We start from the raw sequence: 20,939 nt of genomic DNA, 5'->3' as shown, positions 1-20,939 counted from the left end.
TTCCTAATTTCAAAGTAAATGATGACTAGGAGAATAGGATCTTTATCATTGAGGAGCTTTTTTAAAATAGATTTCTTTTTTAAGGGAAGTTTTAGGTTTATAGAAAAATTGCATACAAAAAAAAATAGAGTTCCCATAAACCCACATCCAGTTTCTGTGTTGTTAACATGTTAACATTAACATGGTGTATTTGTAATAATTGATGAACCAATATGGATACATTATTAGTAATTTAAGTCCACTGCTTATATTAGAGTTCATATTGAGTGTTATACATTTTGTGGGTTCTGACAATTATACAAGGACATGTATCTACTGGTAGAGCAACACGTGGGGTAGTTTCACTTTCCTAAAGATCCCCGGTGGCCTACCTACTCATCACCACCACACTCCCTCCCTACTGATGGTTGTAGTTTTGCCTTTTCCAGATAGAATATCATACAGTTGAAATCATACCATGTGTAGTCATTTCAGATTGGCTTGTTCCTTTTAGCAATATGCATTTAAGCTTCTCCATATCTTTTTTGTGGCCTGATAGCTCATTTAATTTTAATGCTTGGTATAGTCGAATGTATGGATGTACCACAGTGTGTTTATCCACTCACCTATTTGAAAGACATTTTGGTACTTCCACGTTTTTGCAGTCATGAATAAAGCTACTGATGTAAGTTTACTTAGAAGTTTGATTTCCGGGCCTCATGGTAAACCTGTGTTTAATTTTGTAAGAAACCACCAGACTGTCTTCCAAAGTGTCTGTACTGTTTTTGCGTTCCCATCAGCAGTGAATGAGAGTTCCCGTCATTCCACATACTCACTGGCCTTTGGTGTTACTAATGTTTTGGTTTTTAGCAATTTTAATAGCTGTGTTGAGGTATTTTTGATAGTATCAGTCTTCACGGACTGTGTCGTTGGCGATTAGGCTTGGAGAAAAATCAGCTAGCCACAAATAAGCAAGCTACAATCAGACTCAATTACCTGAACTGAATGGTATATTTATATACCATATCTAAAACCATCTCTAAAACTGTCTAGCTTTAATCAGGCCTTCTTGGCAAAATGGGAAGTAGTGTTCATTTGTTAATTTGTTTGAAATTATCTACATCCTTCAGGAATTGCTGAATTTTCTAAATGGGCAATTTGTGTGTGATAGATGAATATATTTAAAAACCCTGAATTTGACAAAATTGCAAAGCTACTTATAGTTTCCAAGATAATTCGAAATAATTCCGTGAAGTGAGAAAACATATTTTATCTGTATTCTAAGTTTAAAGCTAAAATGGTGTATTAATCTACTCTCTGTCTCAACTAGGTAATCATTTATTATCTCTGGCAAATCATGGTAAAATTTTGTTTGGGACTCTTTCTGTTGTAACTTTCTACTTACATTCAATCATAAGGGGTAACTTCATAAATGAATATCACCATGTACTCTGAGTAAATTAGAATCACTACTCTTTGTCTTTCTGGAAAGTCTACATAAGAAGGGGAAACACAGCAAAAAAATTAAGAATGCTAAGAAGACCTTACTGTTTCTCACAACCATCTATCTGTCTGTTATGTATAACCCTCCTACATGGACAGTGATGACATTAAGAATAAATCACAAAAGAGACATGTAACTAGTACAACTTAGCTGATTTAATAAGAAGTAACTTACTTTTTTTTTTTTTATTGAGCACCATGTTTTCTCATCCACTGTACTTGGAGCTGGGAATACAAGATGAGCCAGCTCCCTACTCTTGAGTTTTCTCCCAGAAATTTCTCACAATGACCTCTCTTCTAAAATTTAACCAACAAAATCATTCTGTAACATTTCTGTGCACTATTTAACCTTGGGTGGGTTCATTTGGGAAAAGTAAACGTTTGTCAAGGTGATTTGAGTTTGAATTTCATGTTGGCACATAGTTACTCCATGCTTGTTATTTACTTTACCCTCTTGGGAAGTACAAGGATAGCAGAATATAGTTGGTACTTTACAGAAATAGCATAGTAGATCCTACCTTCCTATCTTTTATCCTCTCTATGCCTCAGTTTCCTTTTCTATTTCTAGGACTATTAAGAGGACCTGTATTTTAGAATTTCTGCAAAATTCAAAAAATTAATAGATGTCTTAAAGCACTTCAAATAGTTCCTGTCACAAAAGAAGCTCTATATACATGTTAGTTAGTAGCTACTGCCTACACAAACTTTAGGATTTTTTCTACTATCAAACTCTTACAGTTCAACACCTGCCCTACAGTCACAGTATCTGAGAGAACATTCATTGATTCATTCACCAAGCCAACACAATTTTATGAGGGTTCACTGTGTGCCCTACATAAATATAGCACAGTCCTTATGGAGCAGGGACAGGAAAATGCAAAAGCAATTAGCTGTAATGCAATGTGGTGAGTAATAAACATTCATGAGTTAGGACAAAATACTACGGAGCAGAAAGTAGAAATTGATTAATTCCGTACAGCAAGACAGTGTGTTACAGAAGAAATAGTGTCAGTGCTGACCTAAAAGACACATAATAGGTGGTATACCTGCAACTATTATAATATTGTATGTCAACTCTACTTCAATTAAAAAAAATACATACAATTTATTTAGGTCTGAGGTTCTCAAACTTGACCCACCATCAGAATCACTTGTAGGACCTGTTAAAACAGTGAACTGTGCTCTACCCCCAGAGTTTCTGATTCAGTAGTTTGGGGGCTGGGCTCCCTTGAAAATTTTTAGTCCTCTCGAATTTTTAGGTAATAGTGACGATGCTGTTCCATGGACCACTCTTTGAGAACCATATCTCTGGTAAAGAAAAGGTGTGGAGAAAGAGAACTCTAAAAAAAAAAAAAAGCTAGGGCAGAGGTAAGAATTCCTTTGACAAAATATATCCTTAGGATATCACTGCCTTAGTTAAAAACTCAAATTTGGTAGAAATGTGAGCCATCAGTGCCTGGTACTACTTTAGTTATATGGTACATTAAAACAATGAATAATAGAGTTTCTCCTCCAAAAGAGTCCAACAAAGGTAGTAGAATTAGAAATAAAATCCAATTATTGTCATATCCTATACCTGTCCATCTGAATAATATTCAATGCATCGACAGAATCCAAAGCAAATAGTTTAAGAAAGAGCACCCTATTTTCTCTTCTGCTTTGCTTTTCTTCCCCACCCTGCAACCTTCCTTCCACATTTAATAAGTACTTATAATGTATACAAGGTGCATTGCTAGGTACTAGGAAATGAAAGATAAATAAGACTCACTCATTAACTGTCCTTAAGAAAAGGGGAAGACTTGGCACATCACAGATCTATAGGGGAGAGCAGTTATAACCTGACATATTTACTTCAAAGAGCTTTGAGGATTTAACTGAAATGTAACATTACATATCTTCAAAATCCCTAGAGGACTCTAGATATAACCTCATTGAGTGACTTAGATTTTCTAGCGCGTAAGTAATGCGCTTTCCTCCAGTTAAACTCGTGGAACCCTTTCAAAGTCTGATTGTAAAGGTGAGTTATGGTCTTTCTTAGGAGTTTCCAAAACCACAGACCATAAATGATTCATTTATTTATTTGACAAATAATTACTGAACATTTTCTCTGTGTCATTCATGGACATATTCATAGATCGGTGAATATATGGGCTTGGAGTTCAGATGAGAGGCCAGAGTTAGAAAGACAAAGTTGTAGCTATGATTACATAAATGTTTATTGGAATCATTGATTTTAATACTATTTTATGAGTAGACAGTGAGAAGAGAAGGGGCCTAGGATGAAGCCTTAGGTAATAAAGGTACAGGCTGAGCAGGAAGAGAAAGCAGTAGATTAAACAGAAGCAGCCAGAATGAGGAAGAAAATCTGGGGAATGAGTTATGAAAAAGTCAAGGTGAGAGAGAGTTTTAAAAGGTGGTCAGGTAAGATGAACTCTACAGAACATTCTTTGCATTGTTGTTATAGGGATGTTGCCTTTATTGAGTAAGTTCAGTGGGATGAGTGGAAACCAGACTGGGGGATGCTCAGAGGTGAACTAGTGTTGAGGAGTAAGCAAGGAGATAGAGCTAATTCTTGAGCAATCTGACTCAAAGAAGAAAGAAGTCAGTTTCTTGTTTGTTGTGTTTTCTCATTTGTTTTGTTTTCTGAAAGAGATTTGAATACTATTTAAGTGCTGATGACAAGATAAGGTAAAGGAGTGCAGAGGAAAGAGGGTAAGGTTAGTGAGAAGATTGAAGGTGAAGACTTCAGAAAATAGGAAGCAATAGTAGAGTTAGGATAGATGATGGTCACACCTGAAATGGAAATAGCTGAACAGGTGGGCTAGTTATGACACATCTGTAAAAATAACTAACCTAACGTCTACCTCATAGAAGGGGCACTAAAAATGCTGGAAATCATAATGATGTTATTGAAAACACCTCCCCTTGTATTTAAAGCTAGAATGTCTATTTATTACGTATTATTTACTTCTTATTTTTCAGTGGCTTTCAGGAATTTATTTTTGATTGAAGAGTATCATATATGAAAGGAGATTAACTCCAGGTTTTGACAAAGAGTTAATCAAAGTTTTAACATGGGATCCATGTTAACCAAAGGTTTCACTCTCTAAAGGAGAGAGGCACTTCTGTTCTCTAGCAAGGAGGTTTTTGGTGTGTTCACCTGTGAGAAAAAATTTCTGAGTGTCCTCTGTGAGGAGATCTCTGAATCATGTTAGAGTGACATAAAACATTTATATTTATTTATAAGATGAAAAGTTTCATTTTATAAATTTTTTTTAAAAAGAGTAGTATAGGATAAAAAGCCAAAATTTTTTTTAAAAAAACTGATTTTTTTATTTATCATAGGATCCTAGAGCTATCAGGATTTAAGTCGGTCATTCACTCAGTGCCCTGGCTTGAGCAAGCATTTCTATTCCTAAACTACCCAAAACCAATTGTGATATAAAAAGACTCCCAAGAACAATGTACAGCCTCTTCCTTTTTACTAAATAATGCTAAAATGATCAAATTAAGCTTGTTGTTTATTATATTATCTTCTCTGAAAAGAATTAGAACTGATCATTATTATCTTCTCTGAAAAGAATTGGAACTGATCATTACACCCTTTTGAATCCACCCTCCCAATTTTTGTTTAATATTTTTAGGCTTTTCCTCTTGGGGAATCCGAAACTTAGATACTATATCTCAAAAAAATAGGAAAAGTTTTGTGTATTTTTTATAAATTAATGATTTTTTTTGCCAATTTCACATTTCCTGAAATGACTGTACCACAATTAAAAAGTGACTATAATGATGTACAGTGTAATCATATATGCAAAGCGATTAGAGGCATTCTCTTCATCATACTCTGATAAGGAATGGTTGGCATTTCAGGAAATCTTCACACTAAAATTTTAATTGGAAACAATTTATGCTTTTTAAAAGTGGTCAATTTCAATTCTCATGTTACTTTCAGTATAATTTTATATTTTTAAATCTGGTGAATTGGGGATCAAAAAAATCTTTAAATGGTGAATAAGAACAAATGTTCAAAACCAAAGACAGATGAAGACAAAGTAAGCTAAATTAGGGAAAGAACAAAAAATAAAATGTAAATAAAGATTAAAACTTTAAAGTAAGATTTAAAATAATTGTGCCATAAAAAGTCAACAGAGATGAAAAAACCCTCTCTCATGCACTGAGAATGGAACCAGAGTGAGACAGACCATTCTAGCTAAGCTTTGGGAATCATAAAACAATAAGAGTATATTCACCTCTTTATGGGCAAGATGCTTTATAAACATTGATGCTAATTTTCAAGGTAGTGCAATGAAGGTGTTATTTTTTCATTTGTTAAAAAAAATACACTTTTAGTTCAGAAAGGTTTGAAAACTTGTTTTGAGCCACATACCTGGGTAAGTAGCAGAGCAAATAATTCAAATAATTTTTAAATGCTCTTTTTATTCTATTACAAAGCCATGGATTTTAAACTATGTCCTTGGATGCAAAGACAGAAGGTCTTGATTTTGTTGGGGGAAATCAAAAACTTTAGCAAAGATTCTGACTTAGTACTAGGATCAGCCCTACATTTATGCCAAGAAGGTGATTGCTTACAGATAAACACTTGAGAAACATTGGAAGAAGAATCAATAAGCAAGAATAGCCCTACTCACAGGAGATGCAATTGTTACCATTAAAATCTCTTGTTGGAAAAAAAAAAAGTAAAATCTCTTTTTAGTACTAAAAGATAATCTTCTGGATATACCTTTGAAAGTAGAGTTGTGGGTGAATAGCCACCATTAGCAAAGACCCAGGACTTAACAATGTTTTTGACACCTATTTGAAGTCCTGACCCTCATATAAAAGGATAGCCTAGTACCACACCCTAATGTAAATAGATGAGGTTTCTCAAAGCCAAAGAAAGTAGCCTATAGGCTTAGATGCCCTTCAGACCCTCCTAGCTTCCCCCCAGGCTGAAGTCAGCAGGATCTTAGCAGTTCTCAGAAATTCATTCACAACCCATCTGTGGGATTCTTTCCTCTGAAGAAATGGAAAACCAAGGATGCCTGGGTGGCTCATTGGTTGAACATCTGCCTTTAGCTTGTGTTGTGATCCCAGAGTCCTGGGATCCAGTTCAGCATCAGGCTCCCCATGGAGAGCCTGCTTCTCCCTCTGCCTGTGTCTCTGCCTCTCTCACTGTGTCTCTCATGAAAAAAATAAATAAAAATCTTAAAAAAAAAAAAAAAAGGTAATCTAGATAATGTGTAATGGGAAATACAGAATCAGGGTTTAAGATGAGATGAAGGACTCAAAGCTTCCTGGAAAAGGGAGAAAATCGAACTTAAAAGAAGAGGGCAAACAAGATGGCTAAGCACAAAAAGTGCTGTACTTCAGTTTTGCCTGCTTTAGGAAAATGGGACACAATGGAAAGGTGTCCTTTTAAATAATTTGCTAATGTATGTAAGGGACCTACCCAGAATAATGACAGGCTTCTTTTTTTTTAAATTTTTATTTATTTATTCATGAGAGACACAGAGAGAGAGAGGCAGAGACACAGGCAGAGGGAGAAGAGAAGCAGGCTCCATGCAGGGAGCTCAAAGTGGGACTGGATCCCAGGTCTCCAGGATCACACCCTGGGCTGAGGGCGGCGCTAAACCGCTGAGCCACCGGGGCTGCCCCTAAATAAAATAAGTTTAAAAAAATTTTAAATGTGAAAATAAAATGAGAGCCATTATTATCAGCATCAACATCACTGCATTTGAATATCTGTCAGTTGTGCTAAACTGATTTTCCAGATTACCTTGTGATGCTTTTATTATTTAAAGCAATTAATCTCTGTGTCCACTTACAGGGATTAATTTTTTAAATGATTAAATGGCCCTAAATAACAACAACAACAACAAAATGTTGCTTTTTTTGTTTATTTCCAAGGAAATCCTGGACCAAAAGGCCAGAAGGGGGACAAAGGGAGTGGAAGCATGCTAAGTAAGTTGACGGTTCATTGTTTTTCTGTGTGCCTTGTCATAAACAAGCCTTTGATCTTAGTGGTCTAGGCTCGATGCAAATGTTGGGAATTTAGGCATTGATCCACAGAGTTTCTGTGGATGTCCGCCACAGTTTTCTCCAAATAAAGCATGCTAATTGGAGTAAAACAAATAGATTAAATTATACAACTCTGAGTCTCATTACCCATTTGTATTTTGTTTTCATGATGAGCGCAGTTTTCTAAAAATTCCACAAAGGAAATTGTTCCGTTTTCAAGCCACTTTCAATCTGCTGAAGGAAAATCGAGTTTATGAATAGAAACAATTACAGCCTACTTACCTACTATCTGAGCTAACTGAACAGCTCCACCTAGGAATGTAGATAACCTGAGAACCTTGGCAGACCAGGTTTCTGATGGCTGGGGTTTTTGTGTTTTGTTTTGTTTTGCTAAAAACTTGAAAGGTTGTGTTCTCTATCCTAGACCTTCAAAATTGCAACAGAATAGATTTCACACAGGGATCTCTGGTGATGGAATGCTGACCTCCTATATATTGGCCCCTAAAAACAAAATATTAGATGAGATTTCTGCAATATACAACGCTCTAAACCAGCTGTGTGTCTAGGCTGAGTCCACACAGATCAAGTAAAAGGATTATGAAAAGGAACTGAGGAATCCCCCCACTGTGTTCCCAGTAGGAGCTGCATGTGAGGTGGAGGTGTGTCTGTGGGAATAACCGCCGCTACACACACACACAGTGCTCATAATCTCTACCCACCAGGGTCTGGTTTACACAGATTATGGCTAATCCTTTAATGTACCAAAAATCTAGCATTTTTCAGTTGTAATTATTATTTAAAAAATATAGTACCAATTTCTCTGCCTTATAGCAAAAGTAATTATTTTAGCCTGTGCTCTGTATGGACACCACCCTTAGACAATTTAGGATCACCACCTTGAGTGCCAGCCATTAAAGTATAATGTAACTACATGATGTTTTTCACAATCGTTGCATTGTTGATGGTGCTTACCCCTCAATTGAACAACATTGAGTATATTGTGTGTCTCCTCACAGCACTTTAGCGTGATTCCGTGATTATCAGTGTTGTTACTACTATAGTAAGAGAATGGAAACATTAGTATACCTTTTCTCCTTTATGTCCATTTCTCCTTTAAAGTGATCACTTTTATCTGCTGTAATACTTTTTATCCCACCTAGTCTCCTTTCTCCTTGTCACTCCAATTATTTTCACTTGCTCCTTGTGTAACTCTTCCCTATCTTCCTGTTAATCTCTATCTTTATCTTTGGTGTGGTTTTATCTATTTTTCTCCTTTTCTTGAGACTTCCTCTGAGCTACTTAACCTTGACTCTGGGGGAACTTGGCAAGTAAAGAACGTCTCTGTTTTGCAGTGTGTAAACTGAACACCCACCTGGTCTTCTGCTACCTGAGGTTATCAAATGTGTTGGACATTTTTTCTGATATGTTCAGAAATGTTTTCAGTTATATTTTCATGGCTGTTTTGAACTTTATGCTCACACTTTCTTTGTGAAAGCGATAATAGAGAGATTTCTGTATACACGTGTTTATGGCTTCCAGATTTCCCTCCATGCACCCCCTCATAGAGAGTATATAAAACTCCATAATGTTTCAAAAAGAGAGAATCATACACACAAACATCTATATATTATGTTCTGCTTTTTCCTTATTTAAGTTAAAACGTCAGTCACCTGCCCATGTTGGTACATGTGACTCTAGCTCTTTTCTTTTAATGACTATGCATTATTGCATTAACTATAACATAGTTACCATAATACATCATTCTATTCCTTAGTCATGAACATTTGATGATTTTTATTTGCCATGATTTGGCTTTAATAAGAAATGCTACATTCGGCAGTCGCATACATGACCTTGTGGAACTATTTTTATAATAGAGAATTTACTAAGAGTAGAATCAGTAGTTCAAAGATGACATGGATTTTACAGTTTGATGGTTTCTTTTGAATGGCTCCAAAAAGGTTGGACCAATTTATTTTGCATGAAAGTGCCTGATTCCCCATATCTTCAATTAATTCTGATAAATAACAATTTATATTGAGTTATTTTAATATACATTTTTAATATTTTTCAGGCATTATTTAAATATAAAAGGAATAATCACTAATTTCCTCTTTTATATATGTGTTAGGACCGGTACAACACCCTGATCGTATTTGGGCAGGGCCCTTTTAAGATCAGGTGGGTTGGGCAAGACACCCTCTGCTACCATCTCATTAAAAGGCCCTTCACTTCTGGACAAGTCATCAGCACAACCGACTCCAAGATCCCTTGGTGGCTTCTCCAAATGACTTTGGTTCCTGTGTGGTATGCAGCTTCCACATGGCTTTTTCTTCTGGCTTATTGTGCTTTTTGGGCCTCTGTTCCCACATTCATACCTCCCCCCACTCCAGTACCCCACCATCACCACCATCTCCTACCACCCTGAGCTGGGATGCCTCCCAGGTACTGATTAGGCTGCTCCTGCCATTTCTCAGAACCAGGCCGAGAGCCCTCTGCCACCCTATTCATCTAAAGTCTTACTGAACCCAATTTAACCCATTGGATTCTAGGAGACATCTCATGGATACTGATTATATATGGGTTCTTTACATTCAAAAACAATACTCTCAACAAGTGATAGGGATGACATAAAAGAGAACATTTGTTCATTCACTCACTCATTCATTCATTCAGCATATATTCATTGCATACTTCCTGGAGCTGGACATAGGAGCTAGTAAGATAACTATTGCCTCTGACCTTACAGTGTTAATTGTCCCTGGAAGCCCTAGACATGTACATGGGCAATTATAAAATACAGCAGAACTATATTATGGGAGGAATAGGACTCTACAGGTGTTCAGAGAAGATCAAGATGATTAAATTCCTTAAAATATTAAAAATAAATTGATTTTGATTAGCTTAGTTTAACTTTCTTGTCTTCTTATTCTACAAATTATCCTTTTTTTTTTTTTTTCAAGTTTATAAGTGAAGTAAAGTGGAGCTTGGACAGTTCATTCAACACATTTAGACCAAAATACAGAACTTGTTTCCTTAAATACTTGGCTATTTCAAGCAAGAACATTTGATCATGAAACAATAATGCTGAAATGTTTTATTCTGAAAAGCTTCTTGTATTTTATACTTTAAATACAATTATAAAAAATAAAATAAAATAAAATAAATACAATTATAGATCATAAAGATGATGAAATATTTCAGTAGAGCTGGAGATGTTTTATGTAGGTGAAGAAAGGGATAAGAATGAGAAAGGGGAAAAGGTAAGAAAAGGCAGACTAAAAAAAAAAGGAATAAGGAATATGTAGAATAACAGATCATGTTTTGACACCTCTCATTTCCTTCAAGGTTTAGTCCCAGTCTTCACAGTCTTAAGTTTCTAGTAAATTCTAAGTAGTGTGCCCAGGTGTCTCTCAGCCCTTCTGTTCCCTCTCCTATAAAATGGACATCATGACACCTATCTCCCAGGGTTGTTGTAAGGATCACATAAGATGCTGTGTGTGGGGAAAATGCTCTGTAAAACCATAAAGTGCTTTAAACACGTAAAGTATGCTTCACACTGGTCTCTCTGAACTGGAACTGCTGTTCCTTGCTGGTACCACGCAGACATGTAAAATCTGTAATCAGAATAGGAGTGAAAGCACAATGAAAATGTGAGAAGCCAAATAAATGTCACGGACAAAAAGAGAGATGCTAGAGAATAAGATAAGATTTTACATTAGATAGAGCAACACGAGTGTGACCAGATCGCAAATCAATGAGTTTGAGCCAAGCAGAAGAGCATAAGTTATAAATAAAAGAATTGACTAAACAGAGTGCATGCCAGAGGCCAGAAGCTGTCGACAGAGGTCAGAACAAAATGTCAACCTCATAAAACAAGAGTCCAGGCTCTGAAGGACGAAGCAGGAGCCCAAGACTGTGCTGATGAGAAAGCTTCAAGAAACGTTGAAACAAATTAGAGTTGTCAGTGGTTCTCTGGGTCTGCACCTGCATGACACCAAAGTCTCCGTGAAAAAGAAAAAAGAAAAAAAGAGGAGGTAGAGGAATCAGCTAGTCTTCAGATGGTCCTTAACATTAGAAAACTGACAACATTGACTGGCCCATTATTGTAGACACATGGAGATGAGTGGGATCTCTTTGCCCGTGGTTTAATCAGATGTGACTTCCTACCCCACTCTGTGCTGGGGGACAGCTAGCACCTGGGGAACCTCTTCTGTTACTAGCAGGCCTTGGTTGACATTGGCCACAGCATGACTCTGATCCTAGAGATTGTGGGAGACAATTCCAGGGGACTCTGTTCATACATTGTCTGACACCCTTAACTACAAATTAGGGAAGAAAGGCGTCATTTCTCTCTTGAGACAAAAATAGATGCTGAATGCCCAGTTCACATGCACAAGTCTACCACTTTGAGTAATGCACAGTGAAAAACAGGTCTATACCAAGCTCTCATGCTTGTCACAAGAGTTCCTCTGCTCTGTTCTCACCCAACTTGGAAGGGTAAGTGTTTCAAAATTCCTGTTATATGATTAAACACTTTTGTGAGGCTCTGTCTTGAACATACCAATTAGCAATGTGTCATTGGTTAGTATTTTTTACTGTGCTTTGTTCATGCCTATAATTAGGATGTGGATTTAAAGTGTCTTATTTTGAAACTCATACGAGGATATGAAATATCAATTTGTCTTCCCATTGATTTCTACTGAGGACTCAGCACAATCTTAAGTGATTTCTGGTCTTTCTCAAAGCATTCCACTGACCAAAGTGAAACCTGTCCTCCAAACACTAAATAATTATAACAATGAACATTTAGAGAATATTGGGTGTTCACCGGGGCTTTGGATGCATTATCTCATTTAATCCTCAGAAGTACCTTTGAGGTAGATACTATTATTATTCCCATTCTATAGATTGGAAATTGAAGCTTACTGCTGATAAATGTAAGAGCAGAAATTCAAAGCCAGACGTATCAATTTCCAAAGTCCCCATTGGTAACTATGACTCCATTCAACACACCCACACCAGTCTTACATATTTTTATATGTAAATACCACAAATATGTGATGAAAGAAAGAAGGAAAAGAGAGAAGGGGATTTGTAATAAGCAATCTGGTTTTCTAGAATGGGCCTATAATTTAAAGATGCTAAGGAGAGGAAATCCTTACCATATGACTTCTGCTGCTTCAAATTCCAAAAAAAAAAAAAAAAAAAAAAAGTGTTCTCAACTAATCTGCATCTTTTATGTTTTCACCTTCACATCCTACTTCAGCTCTTGCCTCCAGTCTCTGCCCCAGATCTGTTATTCAGAAACATAGTCTCCTTGGAATATCTGCAAAACTTGGGAATCTCAACACCAAATTCCCTACAACAACACAGCTCACTTGCTTGCACATGCAGTGTCTAAGAAATAGCTAGCTCCCATTGTGCCTTAACCTACAGACTCACCCCTTTCCTGGGGTGCTCCACTTACTCCCATTTCCTGCTTCCCCTGATTTCTCACATTCTGCTTGATCCACTCCTTGCAGAGTGAAACACCTGAATCCCAGCAACCTTTCAGATGCTAATTGTAGGGAACTAGTTAAAGGAATCCGAATGTGAATTCTTTAGCAAAATGAAAAACACCTTTCTTCCTAATGAAGTTTTGTGTAATTCTGATTTCTCATTTCCTAGAAATGCTGAAAGGTAGATTCCTTTACCTGAACACAAATATTTTTCTGTGCACAAGTGTTACCAAAACTCCACAAGTTTTAGCATAATTCATTTTTTCCCTACAAAATGATATCTATTTTATTCCAAAACATCTTCCATACCAAACTGTCCTGTTATATTCTCCTGTTATAAACTGTTACCTGCTATATCACCTGCATCTAGAAACACTGTTTCTATACCAAAATAACATGTATTAATCACAGATGGTAGCCAAGTGAATAATTATTAGTACTATATTGAGACGTCTAGTGGGTCCTTAATAAATACCTTTGTAGTCTTTTACATAAGAATTAGAATCTCTAAGCCTTTAAAGTAGGCATTTCAGGGACAAATTAATTATTTTTGTTAAAGGTTTTTTACTGTGTTCAGATCATGACATAACAGGGATAGGTATTTGGTTCTCATTTATCAATTAAAGAGAAAGCTGTATTTTCACATTTATACCCATTGAGGTACTCTTTCTCATTTCATTTGGAACTAATCTAAAACACAAAATGGGGTGGGGTGGGGGGTGCAGGATGCGAGAGAAGTGTATTTGTCTGCTAGGGTTGCCAGAATAAAGTACCACAGACTGGGTAACATAACACAGAACTATTCCCTCATAGTTCTGAACACTGGAAATCCAAGATCAGGGTGCCCTCAGGACACTAGTCCTGTTGGATGAGGGCCCCACCCGTATAGTCTCAATGAACCTTAACCTGTCACCATAAAGGCCCTATTTCTAAATATAGTCTCACCGGGTGTTAGGACTGCCACAGATACATTTTGGGGAGATGTATTTCAGTAACAGGAAGGTATCAAGGACTGTTGGTGTCTGTGAGCAGTCTTGTCTAAATAGTTGCTGTGCAGGCCTGGAACTTTGAGAATGAGGAAGGTCTGCTTCAGGAGTCTCTGCCTCTCTTTTTCTGTCAACCAGTTCTTGAGGCCCAGTTGTATTATAAATAAATTTGAGACATTCTGTTGTTTTTGTAGTTATGAAAACAATTTCACCTTCATTTGTTTCTTTTCAATATTTTGTTTTCACATTTCAGGGATGTTCTTTTATATTATGGAATTCATAAAATAATAAAAACTGTCAGGTTAATACAGTTTAGGAGGACAGGAACCAATGGTGATTAAATTCATGAGAAACAGGATGACCTGGGAAGCTGCTTCTAATGTTTATTGTCAAATAATTGCCATCTATGTATTTGTAAGAATTTTTTAAGTAGGAAATAATGGTAATCTGCTTAATTGAGAAACAGTCTATTGATTCACATAATTAAGAATTCTAAGAGATGGTTCTGCTTCAGGCATGGTGGGATCCAGGAGTTCTAACTAAGTCATTTAGACTCAGTATCTCTCTCTCTTTCCCTCCCTCTCACTCTCTCTGTATATATATGTACATGTATATATATAACATATATATAAATTCATAGTTGATTAGGCTCTTGCTGTGCTGCATAATCTTTGCATCTACCCATGTCGGAGAAAGAATGATACCTTCTTTCCTTTAGAAGAACTCTTGTTGTCTCTGCTTAGATACTGACTTCTTCCTTGACCAATCACTGTGGTGTTTACACTGCCCAACCAAGTAAGGTCAATACCAAGTGATGGGTTGGGCAGGATCACCCCCTTCAGAATCTCAGAGTATGGGTTAAAAGGCCCTGAAAAAGTGGAACAACCTAACTTTGTTATTACATTAATATTTAATAATTCTTGTTAAGTGCTTACGGTATTGGACAGCAATGTATTAGTTCACTTCCTCCATAATGTGAGCGGTTTAGAACTCTCTTAAGTAACCACAGTGTGTTCTTGTATTGTTCTCACAGTTATTCTCAGGCTATGGTGAGCATCAAAGTGGCCTCTAAGGCTTTTATCATATATGAATGGCTGGACTCAACATACAGAGATTCTTATTCAGGGCTTTGAGTTGTGGATTTGGGATGTGTGATTTACAGAAACTCTGGGTTGTAGATTTGGGATATGTGATTTCCAAATGCTCTCCTTGGAATTCTGAAACATGAGTAATTGAAAATTTCTTCTTTAATACATGATAGACACTTTTGTGCTACCATCACCCATTCCCAATAACTAGGCCAGAAATCTGATTTTTAAGAAATAATGACATTAATAACAATAATGCCTATAGTATAAAGAGTGTTCTGTGCCAGTTACTCTGCAGAGCACTGTGTTTGGACCTCCTTCACTTAATCCTTTCAAGGAACCTATCGCTCTGCTATTTTTCCCCTGAGGATTTAGAACATAAAATAACCTGTGCAGTATCACACAGCTTGTATATATGTGAAGGAATTTGAATCTTGGTTTATCTTATTTTTAAATTCTATCACATTATATTGCATCTTTCTCAAACTTCTTCAAAGTACATTCATGGACTAAAACAATTCTCACAAAAGTTCTAAGAGGTGATTGCAAAAGATGTCATAACAAATGAAATTAAAATGAAAACAGGCAAAATAATTTGTCCAAAGTCATAAAGGAAGTTTAGGGTTCTTTTTATAATGTAAAAATTCAGTTTATTCATCTGTTTATGACACAGTCCACAAGAGGCAATGAGTTTCACATCATAGATTTCACTTCCAGCTCCTTGGAGTGTTCATTTCTTTGGCTAAAAGGAGAGACTAGACATGAGAAGCAGACAATGCTTAGGCAACTAAAATAAGGATGGGGAGGGGGCTATGCTAATGCCATCGGCACAGGGACGGGCATAAGGGGACTGTTAGTCACAAGCTATTTTCTAGAACTGTTAGCTGCAAACAAAGGGGCACCACTCCTAGATGCTCATACCATGGCAGGCTTCAGTCATCCCCACCACACAGGTACAGCAGCGCTTTCTGGTAGTCACCCTTGTGTCTTGCTAGATGTAGTAGTACATCCAGCCATACTTTCTCTTAAATTCAGACCTAATTTTCAACATGTCCACTTCACTGCGAGAGACCATGATTCTAGTCAGGACTTATCACGAGTCCCCTTGCCCTTCATGGAGTCGTACAGTCAGTCGGCAAAATACAGGGGCTTGTTCTGAATGCACTGGACCAGGTTCAGGAAAGCATTTTCCAGGTCTCCTTTGACTTCCTTCTTGATGCTCTCCAGCATGTCATAAGAGCTGTAGCTCTTGTACCTTTCAAATACTTTCTGGAGATGACATACATTCCTCTCAGTCATGATGCCAATCCACTTGGGCACATCAGTTCCTTTCCTCTTCACTCCAGCATCATAGAGATCCCAGGCATCTTGGCCAATCAGTTCATAATCAATGACAGAGCAATCCTCTGCTCTTCTACCCTTTGCAAGGGCAACCATCAGCTTGCGGAAGTCACCAGATGTGTCAGAAATGATGTCCTTCTCCAGATTTGTCTTATACATTTCCTTGTAGACTCTGTTAATTTCCTAAAGTTCCTGGTTGGTCCTTGAGCAGATGATCTCAATGAGGGACTCCTCATCAGTTCCCAGCCCCTTCATGGAGCCTTTCAGTTCAGAAGTGTCATACTGAGCACGTGTTTTCAGTAGGCCCCAAATCACGGTCTCCAGGTGGCCAAACAAGGCTGACTTCAATGCTGATGCAAGTTCCTTTTTGGTCCTTCTCTGATAGGCGAAGGCAATGTCCTGTCTCTGTTCATTGCTGCGGTTGGTCAAAATGTTGACAATGGTGACCTTATCCACACCTTTGGTCCTGATGGCTGCTTCAATGTTCCGAGCGTCAGGCTCAGCATCAAAATTGGTGTATGCTTTGACCAACCTGTATGCACTTGGGGGCATGAAGTGATCACCCTCCAAGCTGAGCTTGCAGAGAATTTCGTGAACAGTAGACATTTTGAAGGAAGCTGGGCTGGATGCTGAAAGCTGTGAGAGTCCCCAGTTGTAGAGCCCATAAAGAAAGTTTGTAGCATGACTGAGACTAGGCCCTGGTCTCCTGACTTATCTAGAGAAGCATCCTGCTTCATCATATGGATCCTGCCCCTTCTCTGGTGAATAAGCACTGGAACACTCTCTTTTAAAATAAAGCATTCAGTACCTCGACCTGAGAACCCACACTTTACAGGTTTTTTTCCTGCTTTTATTTCTGTTATCATCTGAACAATTTGCTATTTTTTTTCTTCCTAAAAGTACCTTCTCTGATTACATTAAAACAGCCAACATTTAAGCTAAGCAAGTGGAAGCAGTGTTTCCTGGAGAAGAGAGAAACAGCTTGTTTGTTGAATTTTTGAGGCATCAAGTGATCTGTCCTGAAATACCTGTGGACACAGCTGTTGGACAGAAATCATGGCCTCTTCTGTCAAATGCAGAGGAAATGAAGACTTTATAAACTAAAATCCCTTACGGTTCTGGCAGCTCAGTCCTGATAACACCCTAGAGCTCTGAACAGTCTCAAGCATAAACAAAATATTGCACACAATGACAAGGAGAATGTATATTGTCTTTTAATATACCTCCCAATCCAATTCAAGGGACAAACACTCAATTATTTTAGAAAATAATTTTCTCTTCATGAAAAGTCAAAGAATCTGTACTGAGTTGTCAGCCCTGCCAATAACTGGACAGATTAAGCTTTCTTGGGCCAAATTTAAGACATTTTTTTCAACAAAGTCCACAACTTAAAATCCCTATAGTCTATGATTTCAGTTTCCTAGAATAACTTTCAGAATGAAACATAATTATTAATTCTAGCACTACCTTTTAGATAGTTCTTTCGAGCTTAAAATACATTTTATTCACATATTGGCATTTGAAACCACAGTCATAGGAGGTAAGTGTTTATTTTATAAATAGGCAAGTGAAGGTTCTAATGGGCTAAATCACTATCAATGTCTCAACAGATTATAAAGAGCAACATAAGAACCTTTACAAGGTCTGGCTGAGGCCTGCATTTTCAGAAATCAGCAAGAATGATAATGTCATTTATGCTAGTTTGTGATGTTAGTTTTCTAAATTAGCTCTGTTCAGTATCTCAATGGATTGCTTATTTTTATGCTATATGGTTTTAAGTGAAGAGCAAAATTGTAAATAGCCTAAAAATAGGTAAGTAAAATTCCCCTTTATAAATGTTTTATAGTTCTCTTAAGTAACTCCAAAAACTAAAGACTCATTTAGAAATGAAACATTAAATAATAAAATTATTCTGAAATGATAATAAATATCCTAAAATATGAGTACAGTTCCTTGAAGAAAACAATATGGTCTTTGAAAAGCAGACACGTTTGTTTAATTGGCAATTTGGAAATCCAGTAGTAGGAGCAATATTATCACTCAGGATACTCTGAGGACAACTTATACTCCCAACCATGCTGGCTTTTCCTGTCTTACCAACCTTTCCATTTTGCTTATTTTTCCCCCACATAAACTTATTATTAGCAATCACACCTTTGTGGAGATCTACACAACTTGGGAGGTATTCTTCTTAAACGCGAAGTTCTTTCATTTTAAGAATTTACCATTCATCTAGCACGATGAAGTTTTATCTGATGATTCAGCTAAAAAACAACAAAATACAGGAACTAATAGCATTCTGCTACTTTTTAATTCAGACATTGAAGTAATTTACTCATACTCATAATTAGGTTAGATTTACTCAGTGCCATCTGAGTTTAGTACCATGTATTTTGAAGCAACAGATTCTCAATCTTTATTTTATTCAGCAATTAAACTATGGGTGTTCAGTATAATCAGGGTTGAGTTTGCTAATTTCCAATGTAGCCAAGATATCTACTACTCAGCTATCCTGCGGTCCTCAGATCTTGGGGTTTAGTTTGTCCTTTAATAATGAAATAAAATTGAGCACCAATCTCATGTTCTAAAGCAATTTGAGTGTCTCCTATCTAAAGTAGTTTGATGAAAATACAGAAAATTTATATCCCTCCATGTATCTTCTCTGCCAATTCTGTGATGCTGGGTTTAAGAATGTTATAAAAATTCATACCCATGTGAAACCTCAGAATGTGACCTTAGTTGGAAATAAGATCTTTGCAGGTGTAATTAAGCTAAGGTGAGGTCATATCGGATTCAGGCAGACCTAAATCAAATGACTGGCATCTTTGTAAGAAGAGGACACACAGACATAGGAAGAAGACTAAGGCAGAGACTGGAGTGATGCAGTTATAAGCCAAGAATCCTTAGGAATTGCCAGAAGCCACAAGCAGCTAGGAAAATGCAAGGAAGGATTTCTCCCTAGAGCCTTCAAAATGAACATGGCCTTCTAGCCTGCAGAACTGTGAGGGAGGTTGGTTTTTTGTTTTGTTTTGTCGTTTTTAAAGATATTTATTTATTTATTTGAAAGAGAGAGTGAGTACGCACAAGTGGGGGGAGCGGCAGAGGGAAAGGAAGAAGCAGAATCCCTGCTAAGCAGGGAACCTGATGTGGGGCTCTATCCCAGGATCGCAGGATCATGACCTGAGCTGAAGCCACCCAGGTGCCTCTAAATTTGTTGTTTTAAGCCAGACAATTGTATTTGTTATAGTTGCCTTAGGTGCCTAATAACCTAGATGTCTTTGTTTGCTGCTTTCTTTTCATACCACTCATTCTACATTGAACACCACATCCCTCCCTTCATTTGAGGAAATACCCTAGCTCCACCTGGGGATCTAAGAGGATTTTACTGAAGGTTTAATTTTGATAGGAAAATGTATGCAGAATAGTCTATAATGTAAAATTGAACCTCAGACTTCACTGTATTGAAATTCCCAACCAGTTCAGATGTCACATTTTTTTCACTGGATATTCTCAATCTCTCCCCTGCCATCAGACTACCCCATGTACCCACTTTCCACCAAGACCCTCTCTATCTACTTTGTCCTCTGCTTTGTCACAGGATTTCCAAAACATTTGTCTCCTTTGACTTCAGAGTAAGATTCAAAATCTGTTATAATCATTTTCCAGAGAAATTTAACTCTTTCTCCAAACATCTGATACCTAGGTTGTACCTTTCATATCTATAGCTCATTAAGCTAATTATCTTAAAGAAAACATCAGTTCCCTTTCTAAAGGAATTTGGCCACATCATAAGGACTTCCCGGTCAAACTGCAATCATATTTTTGTGAATTTATTATAGTTGGAACTCAAATATAATAAATAGCACTGTAATAAATTTAACCCTAAAGCCTAATTCCAAGAAGTGATAGGAAAAAAGAAAATAGAACATTGAAGTAAACGATATAATAGTTGAAATAACTAAACTCCTCAAGAGTCATTTTTCATCTCAGTTCTTGAGTTCTACTAAAGTGCAGTGACAGACATACAAAGAAGCCCTGGAGTTCATGTCCTTCCTGATTTCTCTTCTCAAATTAGAATTTTTTCTAATAAAGACTAGTTGACTTAGAATATCTTTTTTTCTAAACTTTCTAAGGAAAGACTTGCATCAAAGCACTTCTATAATTTATTTAGGGCTCACGTGCAGCTCCATCAGCGTGGCTATAAATGTGTTGTCTTCTTTAAGTAAAGTATATTTCAAATATAAAGGGAAAAAGGACGAACATTTATAACAAATAGCTGATAAATAGTCATGTACACACTCGCTGGATTTTAGAGATGCTGACATTTTACCATACTGACTATGAGTATTTGTTTTTTTAAGAAACAGAATGTTAATACAGTCAAAGCCCTATTTATGCCCGCCTCCCTTGTTCTTCCAGGTTAGACCTTTATCTTGGAGTTTATATGCTTCTTTCCATTCCTGTTTGTGTACATTTACTACATATGTATGTATGTATGTATGCAGAAACAGCAGACAATA

At 36.9% G+C, this 20,939-nt stretch overlaps 1 protein-coding gene and 1 pseudogene across 4 annotated transcripts in view; one reads left to right on the top strand and one right to left on the bottom strand.

Moving 5' to 3' along the window:
- The window catches only part of MSR1 (macrophage scavenger receptor 1), a 79,984-nt gene that overhangs the window by 41,419 nt on the left and 17,626 nt on the right, over positions 1-20,939 (top strand). For 2 of the 4 annotated variants that reach the window (XM_025984570.2, XM_072763613.1), the window contains exons 9-10: positions 7,393-7,446; positions 9,635-10,410. In XM_025984570.2, the coding sequence (XP_025840355.1) occupies positions 7,393-7,446; positions 9,635-9,678 (98 nt within the window). In that variant the 3' untranslated portion in view covers positions 9,679-10,410. Of the gene's footprint in view, positions 1-7,392; positions 7,447-9,634; positions 10,411-20,939 lie in introns of those variants that run through there. The other 2 variants (XM_025984569.2, XM_072763612.1) reach the window with 1 other exon arrangement.
- Positions 15,896-17,081, bottom strand: LOC112908928 (annexin A2 pseudogene; annotated as a pseudogene).

Source organism: Vulpes vulpes, chromosome 7 (assembly GCF_048418805.1).
Source record: "Vulpes vulpes isolate BD-2025 chromosome 7, VulVul3, whole genome shotgun sequence".
Taxonomy (NCBI): Eukaryota; Metazoa; Chordata; class Mammalia; order Carnivora; family Canidae; genus Vulpes; species Vulpes vulpes.
This window is presented reverse-complemented; position numbering and strand designations above follow the sequence as displayed.